The sequence below is a fragment of the Pomacea canaliculata genome, linkage group LG6 (genome assembly GCF_003073045.1).
Source record: "Pomacea canaliculata isolate SZHN2017 linkage group LG6, ASM307304v1, whole genome shotgun sequence".
Taxonomy (NCBI): Eukaryota; Metazoa; Mollusca; class Gastropoda; order Architaenioglossa; family Ampullariidae; genus Pomacea; species Pomacea canaliculata.
In genome coordinates this window covers 25,820,300-25,832,360 of record NC_037595.1, presented here as the reverse complement: position 1 = coordinate 25,832,360, position 12,061 = coordinate 25,820,300, and the positions used below count along the sequence as shown (strand labels likewise).

The following is a 12,061-nucleotide window of genomic DNA, read 5'->3' as shown; positions in this document are numbered from 1 at the left end:
AAGATCTTCGGATAAAATAGTCATATATAAATTTCTTATAAGCACATTTAACTTTGTAGAATATATATTTTACATTTTAACGTGTTTCTTATGAAACTGTCGCTTTTTAAACTGAATCATAAAGAATGTTCGTGTAATTCCCAGTTAAACATTTTTATGATCGACTTTGCAAGCCTTGACCCTTGACTTTCGAGAAGGAAAAAAAACAAATAAAAAAAACAACCGAATGAGATCATCTGAGATGGGGAATCCAAACACACCGTGTTAAGTGTGTGGATTCAGCTTGTGCCTATCTTTATGCAATGTAATCAAGGTATACTTCCTTAAATATTAATAGTAATTTGATTTGTAAAGTGCATTTCCCCATATGGATACGAGCTCAATACGTTGCACACGAAGACTACAAGCGATCCGACAGTCAGCCAAACAATTAACAGGAAGAACAAAAGTGCGCTTAAGAAGAATGGGTGGTTTTCACGTGACGTCATCAGTTTTTGCGAGCTGCTTCAGCGGCCATTTTTCCTCCCCTCTTAAAGCAGTGGTTACTGAAGCTTGCTGGCAACTGATCGGTTATCATGGTCGTCTGCGGCATAAAAGGATGCGGAAACAAGCCCTGCAGTAAACGAAATGTTCCTCTAGATGTATCTTTTCATAAGATACCCAAAATTATTTTGAACCAAGGCGACGAAACAAGAAAACTTACAGAAGAACGACGTCGTCTGCTTTACCGAGAGGATATTACAACAGAAGTGGAACAAAATAGTTATCTGTTCGAAACACTTTGTTGGCGGTAAGAAACCAGACTTTTTCCAAATTGCTAAAGTATTTAACATTGTTCTGCATGTTGTACACATTGTGATAAATATTCTCTTCATTGTAGGTTGGTGACAGTTCACGTGATTTGAGTGAACATCAAAACAAGACTTTCATTATGCATGACCACGACTAATAAACTATAGCTATAGAGAGAGAGGATAAAAAATGTTATTTCTACTTCATTATTTTTCTTTTTAGACGTGTATTTGGTTTATTTTGTTTCAGTGCTGATTATTATTATTTTTTTGTAGTTAATATCACAAAGATGTAATTCATGGGTTGTTTTATTCTTGTGTCTAGGAAAGCCAGCATATGTGAATTTCCGGAACAGCCCTTCGTGGCTTCCCACTCTACACTTGGGACATGAGCGATCAAGTACTTGCTCAGAAGCTGAGACTTCGAAAAACAGGTATTTGAGGCTTGTGTCTCGCAAAAGAAGTAATGCATCCGTCCCTACTCTACATACTGCAAGCAAGAAGCGAAAATCAATCAGCAGTGAGACAAGCCAGGAAGAAAAAATATGTGAAAGTGTTTTTGGTTGCTCAAGTGCTTGGGAAGAAAGTTTACATGGTGACATAGAAGATTCATGTTCAAATGATCAGAACACTCAAACAGATTTGACTGGACTAAATATGGATGCAATCATGCCGGACTCTGAGACCAGACTTCTTGATTCAGTTAAAAACAGACAACATTGTTCTATTTATGAAAGACAGGTGTATGTTGAAGATGAAGCTAAAGTTCCATTCTACACGGGACTTCCTTCATTGGCAGTAATGGACCTTATTTTCAGAACGGTAGAGCCATACATGTCTAATGAAACACAGTCACTGTCCAAAGAGCAAGAGTTTTTGCTGTGTTTAATTAAGATCAGACTGAACTACCAATTCCAGGATATAGGGTATCAGCTGAAAGTATCCGTGTCAACTGTGCAAAGGAGTTTTCATAGAACTCTTGATGTACTTGTAGCACGGTTGTCTTTTTTGTTGCACTGGCCTTCAAGAGAAGCTCTGAAACTGTCTATGCCTATGTGCTTTAGAGAAAACTTTAAAGATAAAGTTGCTGTTATTGTTGACTGTTTTGAACTTGAAGCACAGAAACCCTCGGGCCAAACCAATCAGATCCAAGTTTATTCCAACTATAAAAAATATCATTCTGCCAAATATCTGATTGGGATCACACCACAAGGTTCAATCAGCTACATTTCAGATGCATTTGGTGGCAGGGCTTCAGACAAACACATCATTGAAAATACTTCTTTGTTGTCCAACTTGTTACCAGGAGATGTAATTATGGCCGACAGAGGTTTCAACATTGAAGATGAAGTTCTTTTTTATCAAGCTAAATTAATAATTTCAGATTTTACCCATGGGAAAAAGCAACTTCACCCACTACAAGTTGAAAATTCGAGAAAAATAGCCTCTGTACGAATTCATGTTGAGAGAGTTATAGGCTTTGTTCGCAGAAAGTTTGGAATTTTGCAGTCTAAAGTGCCTATTGACCTGATGGCAACAAAGCCTGGTGATGATAATCCAGTCATAGACAAAATAGTTCGGCTTTGTTGCTGCATTGTAAATTTACATAAATCCATAGTGCCTATTGAGTAGCAATAGTGCAATTTTTTAGTTTGAAATCAGCATTTATTTTCAGAATGCATGCTTGCAATCTGTATATGTTTACATTACCATAGAAGTTATTCTCAGATATAAAATGCACAATTACCTTACTGTAGTTCTTTTTCTTTCGCACTTTATTTATAATAGCATGACGATATCCAACTGATCAGATAAGTTACTTGGTAAATTGATGTGAAACTGTGAACAATATAGAATTTGTTCTTTGCTGGAGATGTCATGCTTTGTATGATGTTGATCAAAATATTTGCTGTTGACAGAATATTGTTAATAATTTTTGCTTATTAACAGGCTACTCAAACATGTATAATTGAATCAAATGTTATTGTCATTTGAATGCAAATGCCGTTTGCTTCCTCAGAAGCTAATTCAGAGCAATATTGATGCCAGAGCTTCTTTGTGGATTTTAGATTACCTAACCAATAGTTCTTCTTAGTAATCCATATCAGTGATGTTATTTAGATTGGGATTTTGATATGTTCCTTCTTACCCTGTAATGATTTTTTTTAAGTTATGTTCTGTCAGCAGACACAAAAATTTTCTGAAAAGAATTAATAAATATGCATTTGAATGTGCAAAAGTTCTTGTTTGATGTTAAAGAAGAAAGAAAGAAAGAAAAGGTGTGACTGGAGATTGGGGTAGCAAGCAATGAGTGAGAGGAGGTGAAACTGGACACTTAATGAAGGGGAGGAGGATTGTGTTTCTTATTGAAGGGAGAAGCCACTGCCGGGACAGTGTGTTTTAATAGGGAGAAGAGAAAAGGATTCGGAGAGAGGTGGACGCTTGTTTAAGAGTAGAGAGCCATTTGCTAGACAGTGTGTCTCACTAGTGTGTAAGAGATCGAGTACATTTTAGTTTGGAGGTTGTGTTAGTCGAAGTTTGATTGCCAAGACAGTGAGTTTTAATAGTAGATTCCGTGGATTTTTGTGATTGTGCTAGAAGAGCCATTGCCAAGACAGTGTGCTTCATAATGTGTAGAAGATTCAGTGGAGATATGTGATTGTGTTAGAAGAACCATTGCCAAGACAGTGAGTTTGAATAGTAATAGATACAGGATTTTGTGTGATTGTGTTAGAGGAGACATTGCCAAGACAGTGAGTTTTAATAGTGTGCAAGGAGTTCGGTGGACTTGGTAAATGTGTTTGACGAAAGGAAGAGCCATTGTTATAGTGACTGTGTTTTCATAGGGTTTTTTATTTATTTATTTTTTTTAATTAATAAACATAGGCAGACTCGTATAGGCAAAATCGTTTTGTTTATTTGAGTGAAAGAGCACGCAATTGTCCGACTCCGCTGGTGTGCTCGAGAGACGCTAGCGGTGTCGTGACACAAGCCGATATAGAGCCGCTGAAGAAACGCGAAGCGTTAGGGAAGGAAGATGGCGGACAGCGCCTCGTTGCTACGTGTGTATCACGTGAGTGAAAACGACCCAAGATGAACTGTACGTTTGAGTAGAGAGACGGGTTTTGAAGCCAGATTTGAAGGCTTTCATGTAGACACATCGTAGAAAGGAGGTCGAATTCCAACCAGTGCATGAGGCATGAAAAAGGAAAAAGCTGCAAAATTTCTCCCAGCTTATGCATGGTACAGTGAGGAAGGAAACAAGCAGACCAAAGAGACCGACTCAAGTGGTAATTAAGGCACAGTAACTCTGATAGGTGTGATGAAGACCCAGGACAGACGACCTCTCCTGGCCCCTTAAATAGTAATGATAAATTATTTTTCCAATGTATAATAATATGCTTACAATTCAATTGTCAATATTGACGTTTGATTCAGTAACGTAATATAGACTGCACACATCAGGACAAGTGCATTAGGATTTACATTACTACTTCAATATAGAGTTGTTTACAAGTTTACTCGAGTGGTTAGTAAATGAGGGAAAATGATATAGTAAAGGATTAAACTTGTAGTATACCATAGGAAAAAAGAAAACCTGGAGTGAGGAATGTTCTGTCAACTTTTCCTTAAAAAAAAAAAAGAAGAAGGAACAAATCAACTGACCAGGGCTGGGCCCCTTCACAGTCCCGGGGCTGGGTACACCAGACCCCAGCTTCTCGTCAGGCCTGATGAAGACAATAGAAGTACAGTGTGTTGATCTTGTAAACAACATAAGCTCAGACTGGCAGCCGGTGAACCTCATAGAGGAGCAAGAGTTGTAGCATAGTCCGCTTTTAAGATAGTCTAGATTACTCATACTGCGCTCAAAGTGACTATACAAACCACCAAACCACTTGCTGACCTAACCACAGATGAAATATAAAACATTTCTAAAAGCTGAATGCTGAAAACTTAAAATTTATGCTTATGGTTGGTCCAGAAAGGTGTGTCTATTTTAACTTTGATTATCCTCAGCCCAAATTATCAAAGATGATGATGCAACATCCCTTTAGATGAGAAATATTTGACAGAAAAGTTTTCTGATGCCGGATGATAATTTTGGCTGGGAAAAAAATCAGACTAATGTCTTTCATTAAGTTTAAAGCTATACCTTTAAATATTAGTTGTAACTTCTTACAAAATATTTGAAGTCCCCAAATTTTCCTTCAAAACAAAATCAAAAATATAACTTCCCATCTTTTTTCAAGGGTAATTCATTTCAAACATGTGTATCATTCACAGTATACAGAAGCTCCAGATGTAAGATTATGACAATGACTCTAAAGGCAATGACAAAACAGTAGTAATATGAAGATGACATCATACATATATATACACACACACCACTTGTAAGTGATATGATGAAAAAATTAAAATAAGCATTCAGTAGCATATGTGAACAGATGCAAACAGACAAAACATTACATTTTTAAGACAACATGCATAAAATATCACAGGTAGTATAACTGCAACATAGAAAAGTAACCTGAAGATTTAAGGATGGTCCTCTGGTTTGATTCTTATGTATGTGGGTTTTTAAAAAAATTTTATATCTACCTAAATTATAGATAATATCTTTCGTAACATCATTTTTTTTTCTTGTGTATCCACAGTGAGCTGAAGAGGATCAAAATGAAGCTACTGCAAACAGGAAAGAAAATGACATTTCTTGTTTGAATAACCAGCATCAATGGGTAGAAGTCTTCGTAGTGTACGTTACTATGTCTTTTTTCTTGCATTGTCTTTAACAACCAGTATGATCAGTATTTCCATCTATATTTTGTCAGAGAGAAGAGTTCAGATGATAAAAGTATCTTTGTCTGAAAATAATCCTGAATTCAATAGTCTTCAAGACTCTTTGTTTTTCCAGAAATTGAGCATTGCAGCCAAAAATAGTAACCTTCAAAGCAAACTAGATTCAGTAAATGCAACCGGATATCCATTAGTATCTAAAACTTCCTGGGTTTTGGATAAAAACACTTCTGTTAATGTAGAAGGAAGAACTGAAATGTTACATGAAGAAAAAAATGACATCAAGAAGGCAGCTTTATTATTAAATTCTGGAACTGAAGTGAACTTCAAAGTACATATTTTTTATTACCCATGGTATGGTAACCCACAAACTGATGGACGCTATATACACTGGAATCATCATATGCTTCCTCACTGGAATAAAAATGAGGCAAAAAAATGGCCCTTGGGTAAGCATTTGCCCCCTGGTGACATTGGTGCCAATTTCTATCCAGAACTTGGTCCCTACAGCTCTTCAGATGCTTCTGTTGTGAATACACACATGAAACAGATCCATTCAGCAGGAGTAGGTGAGTTTGCCATCTTGACTTTAAAATAATGCAGACTAAACATACTTAACGGGAAGCTGCATGGAATAGCTAGCTCATATGTACATATGAATATATATACATTTGTATAAGGTACATGCACGCACAATGACAAAGACATGCACATAAAAAAATGTAATGCAACATAGCAGAGTACAAAAATATCAGAACTGGAGTATTCACTGCATAATTCTGACCACTTTTGCTTTGACAAGAAGTGACCAATGGTCACAGGACAAAAACATAGTCAAATATGTTAAAAATATCATGGAAAATGTAAGACATGTAACTCCCATAGAAACTGGTTGTTGGTCAAAAGCAACATAAAGAAGGTTGTATGATTGTTAATAATGAACCAAATACACAATAATGAATCAGATACACTTCTGTCATGCATAAGGAATCAAACGAATGCACAGGATTGGATTTTATTTTCTGCAGATGATGCAGATGATGAATAACATATGGGTTCCTTAGCAAATTTTCAGTATTTCTGAGTGCACGTTTAACCTGTTTCACTTTTCAGACATTCAACTAATTATTGTGCTTATTTATCTTTACTCATAGGAGTATTGGCAGTATCATGGTACCCCCCAGGTGAAGCAGATGATGATGGCATTCCTTTAGACAACTTGATGCCACTCATTCTAGATTCAGCGCATGCTCATGGAATCAAGGCAAGTAGATGTGATCAGGAAAGTGTACAGAACAAATTGTATCTTTAGATGTTGATTTACCCTTTTCAGAGTTTGAATAAACAGATGATTTAAAAAAATAGACATTCATATTGAAAATTTACATTAATTTTGTTTGGAATAAATTTATGACTAAACTGATAGGTACAAATGTTTTCTTGCTATCTGTTGTAATCTGCTTATGTGCTTGTTTGCTTTGTTGGGTTCATACATTTGAGACTTCGATGTCTTTGACAGATAGATAGAAAATAGGTAAAAGGAATCAATAACTTAAATGCAATGTATATATTGTAGCTGGACTGATCAGTTTTTTTCCTGAGCCACTGGCAGATCTGGGTCACAGCACTATAAATTTCTGTAGCTGGACTGGTCAGTTTTGTTTTTTTTTTAACTCCAATGCTTACTACACACTGCAGCCAGACTATCAGTAAGTTGTGGCTTCTATAAAGCCCTAGTGAAAATCAGTCTGTTCCTCTTTGTAGTTCCAGAGAAGAGGATGTAAGTTCCTGAGGAGAATTTTTCACTGCAGTTCTAATTCTTACACATCAAATGTGCTATCTAGTCTAATATACCCTTCATTATGTTCTTTTTTTCCTTCCATCTACCACACACCTGCACTTAGCCGACATTGGGATCTGAAAAAGAACCTGCTTTTTCCACAAAAAAGTATTCTTTTTGGTGTGTCATCCAGCTTCGTATTGGATGACTTCTCCCTCTCATCACGTGTGTTCTGTGTTCCACAACTGCTTTTGTTCGCTATTTTTCTGTGCATGAGACAACACAAGTTTCATTTGCCCAAGGAATATATATATAGTTATTTCTTTTATACCACGAGGACAATTCCCACAACATATGCTGAGTCACACACAAAGAGGTTTGTAAATTTAAAATGAATTTATTTAGACGTGCAAACCAATTCTATCCTACTTTACAACACCTAACTCCTACACTGTTAATATGTATTGCCTACTTCTTCTAATATCTAATTCTACTTACGTTACTAATAACTAATGGGATGGAAAAAAGGATTTTGAGGGATGGGAGCTTCTTGACAGCAGATCAGAACTCTTACACCATGCAATGATGCGTGTGCATCTGAAATAATGGGGGAAAATTAAGGGGAAGGAGAGGAGTTTTGAGGTATATGAGCCACTTGACAGTAGACCAAAACACCTACATGGTGCTGTGGTACTTTCTCCTGCATTCAAAATAGGGTAAACTGAAAAGGTGGTATTTCGAGGTATCTAAGCCACTTGTCAGCAGACCAGAACACCTACATGGTGCAGTGGTGCTTCTCCCGCACTTAAAATAGGGGACCTAACGGAAAAGAGTATTTCGAGATACGCGAACACTTGACAGGAACCAGAACACCTACATAGTGCAAAGGTACTTTTCCTCTACTTGAAATAATCGAAAATGAAAAAAAAAAAACTGAAAAAAAGTGGTATTCATTTCTTCGCGTACCTCTGCCTACCTTCCATCATTTTTCTTTAACCAAAACTACATTTATCTGATATCCAAATCACTACAACTGAAAATGTAGCCAAAACAAATTACATGCTTTCCTTTCACAGGTTTCTTTTCACTTGGAGCCATTCAAAAACAGAGGTGGAGAAACCCTGAAAACACATGTCAGATACATTATTGATACGTATGGACATCATCCAGGATTTTACAGGACAGAATTAAAGGGACAAAATCTTCCAGTATTTTACATCTATGACTCATACCAGGTGCCCTCTTCAGAGTGGGCAGCAGTGCTTAAACCAGGAGCACCACTGACTCTGCGAGATACTAGATATGATGGAATTTTTCTGGGTTTATATCTGAGCCCAGAAGATGAAGTAAAAATTTTAGATGCTAGCTTTGATGGATTTTATACCTACTTTGCAGCAAATGAGTTCACCAAAGGCAGTTCATGGACTAATTGGAAGACGATGGCAGAGTTTGCCAAGCATAACAATTTGCTGTTTGTGCCCAGCATTGGGCCAGGCTATGTAGACACTCGCATAAGACCTTGGAATGCTCAGACAGAAAGAAAGAGAGACCATGGGAATTACTTCAGGAGAGCATTTGAAGCTGCCATTGATGCAGGGGCCAAGTATATCTCTATCACTTCATTTAATGAATGGCATGAAGGAACGCAAGTGGAACCAGCCATACCCAAGGAAACTGAAAGGTTTAAGTATGAGGACTATCAACCTCACCAGCCTGACTTCTATCTTAATTTACTGAAAACATTGGTAGACCAGTTTTCAAAGGCTCAGAAGTAATATCTCCTTTGTATGAATTTGTTGTGCAATTTATTGTGGGTTTTTTTTGTCCTAATATCTTCAATTATTTTACCAGAAAGGCTTATTATTCTCTTTGGTGGCTCACATTTTAGAGAATACTTTTGGAGGTCTCACATTTCTTAACTTACAGATTTTTTTTCACATATTGTTATTCTTTTTGTTATTCTGTTGACCTCAAATCCTTGAGTCAGTTGATTTTGTGCTTCTGCCCTCAGATACTTGTGATATCTGTAATATTTCCGTTGCAGCATTACTAATTAAACAAACTGGTGTTTTAAATATATTTTCTACCATAATGATAAATATGTAGCATTACTGATTGTGTGATTGATCTAATTTTATGTTGCATGGACAATCAGGTATCATTGTGATATTGTGATAAAGATGATATCTGTAATGTCATTTCATAGTTTTGGAAAGTCGTTATTGCATCCATGCTTGTTATGTAGATGTCCGCAGCTTAAATTATGCCTACACTGCGAAACTCCAGCTAAAAGGGGTTGGTGGTTGTATCACAGACATATATATCATCCATGCTTGTATATCACTCGGCAAATAAAGATGAATTTATGTTATGTGATGTTCAGTTGTGGATTGAAACTGATACAAACCTTAATACTTTTTTTGTCATTCCATACTGACACTTTACAAGGGGCCAGCCATCTTGATCTTTTACCAACCATTCTACACACAGACTGACCACTGCTATGAATAAAACTAACACTAATACTAACCGCTACCTAGTCAAGTCAGTGGGTCCAAAAGTAGTTTGCCAGCACAGCTGTGATATGCATGTGCAGTGCGCATTAACAAGACAGTTGCCATTTTGAAGGGCAACTTCAATAGAATGTGACATGATAAGCTTCACAAATAATTGTACTGAGTTTGTTTAAACTTTTTGGCCCTTGTTCTGTCAGCAGTATATTAATGGTGCATGTGAAGAATATGCACATTGTAGAATTAGGATTTGTTGTTGTTGTTGCTTTGTTATCACACTATCATGATCAAGTTATCTCCTAGTAGAAGTTGAGTCAACTTCTAGTATCAGTGGTCTGAAAGACAAATGGTCAGCTGGTGACCATGTATAATTCTGTATGTCGAGAAGGATTTTTGTTTTTAAAACTGGTTTACATTGGAGATTGTTTTTTTGTGATTCACTTTGTAAACCTTTCAGTTAACAGACTGTAATTATGTTGGCAAAGCTAAAACATAAAGAGACCATAAAACTGATTTAGTGAAAGAAGCAAGAGTGGTAAGAAAGTAAAGGTCTCAATGGAGCAGATGTTTAAGGCTTAAAAGCTGCTGACATTAATCATGCACATATAAAGATAATGCCAAAACAATTTGTGTATTGTAAGCCCTCTCGCAGATTCTGATTAGAATAGTAAAAGCCATTGACCAGTTTACTTTTTTTCACAAAGAAATGCAAGCTTGATACAATGGTACCTTGGCATTCAACAACAGCTCATTCTGAAAGTCTGAGCCGAGTGCCAATGTAAATGTATATTTTGCCTTCTTTTGTACTATTTATTGATTGTTATTGGCAGTCATGGTCAAAGCAGTCATTTTTAGTTTTATAAATTTGCTTCAAAGCATAATATGAAGCTTGGAATTTGACTCAGTCATTTGTCCCTTGCCTTGTTAACAAGACAAGCTCTGGACTGGAACCTACAGGGAAGGCGTAGGGTTGGGAGACCCAGACAGACATGGAGGAGATCAGTCCACAGGAAGGTGGAGGCAGCTGGCATGACATGGTCCCGGTGTGCAAACTGGAGAGGGACACCCAGAACCTGCCGATCCGATGGCGCGTTGCGGCTGTATGCTCCACTGGGGGTGAATAGGAACAAGAAGAAGATTCGTCTTTTGACTGGTACCGGTCATTGCCGTTAGGACTAAGACTCACGGGGACTAAGAACTGGCCTGGTTGCAAGCAGCGGTTCTTGGTGTCCTATGTTGTGACAACCGTGCTTTGCACAAAGTATTGGTTTTACATTCTCTGTACGATATCTGGAGTACCTGTTCTCAAACACATGGATTCTCCTCTCCACGTCGGCATGCAGAATTCACGTTTCACATCCGTAAAGCGGGATCGGTACTACGAGAGATCGACTTGTACAATATTGTACTTTGTAGTAAAACTTAGTCCAGCCTAGCCATTCCCGCTAGCTGTTGCTGCTGCTATCCTGGTGCGGATGTCTGTCGTGGAACTGACGTACGTCTTTAATTAATTGAAAGTGTGGATCCCAAGTATACTGTTTACCTCTTCGAGCCGTACCCCGTTCGAGTAGAACTCTGATTTGCTGTTGCCAATAACTAATATACTTTACTTTTATATCAGTGCTGGTCTCCATTCCATATGCGTTCGAAGTGTCTGTCTAGGTAAGATTTTGCAGTTGTTATATAATACTTGCTATCAGATCGATATGGTCTGCAAAGCGTAGGTTGCAAATCGGCCGTACACCGATGGAAATAGAGGTGTACATGTTTGTTGTGGAGGGTTTCACGAATGATGTTCTTCAAGATTTCGAGCAGCACAGGTGATCGTCAAACGTCGTCATATGCAATAACTCAACGGAGACATACAAAAATATACGTCGATGTACTGTGAAAACAATAATCGAAACTTGAGTTAATTCACCGACAATTCCTTTTTAGTCGAGTTTGCAAATGAAAATATATGCTGCCATGACTTCGATGAACTGATTAGCCTTGTATACCTTCCCAGACAAACGGACGAGAGATGGTCGAGGGGAAGGGGAGCTAAAAATCACGGACCCAAACGCTAATAGCAAGATTTAGTCGAAGTATTTAAATACTTATCGGTTAAAGTCACTTGAACTTAGAAAACAAAACCACTCATGACTCACTACCCCACTCGCCATTCTACTCATACAGACACA

General features: G+C 37.4%; 1 protein-coding gene across 6 annotated transcripts; it reads left to right on the top strand.

Annotated features, from left to right (window-relative positions):
• Positions 1-28: 28 nt before the first annotated feature.
• On the top strand, positions 29-12,027 carry LOC112566822 (glycoprotein endo-alpha-1,2-mannosidase-like). Of its 6 annotated transcripts, none has more exons than XM_025243203.1 (5): positions 29-313; positions 5,447-5,544; positions 5,704-6,154; positions 6,740-6,849; positions 8,442-12,027. In XM_025243203.1, exons 2-5 carry the CDS (start codon positions 5,524-5,526, stop codon positions 9,138-9,140), a joined length of 1,281 nt encoding a protein of 426 aa, XP_025098988.1. In that variant the 5' UTR covers positions 29-313; positions 5,447-5,523; the 3' UTR covers positions 9,141-12,027. The 6 variants fall into 6 exon arrangements, with proteins under 6 accessions (XP_025098988.1, XP_025098985.1, XP_025098990.1 ...); XM_025243205.1 differs by lacking the exon at positions 29-313 and adding an exon at positions 3,857-4,081; XM_025243204.1 differs by lacking the exon at positions 29-313 and adding an exon at positions 3,857-4,155.
• The last annotated feature ends 34 nt before the right edge of the window (positions 12,028-12,061 follow it).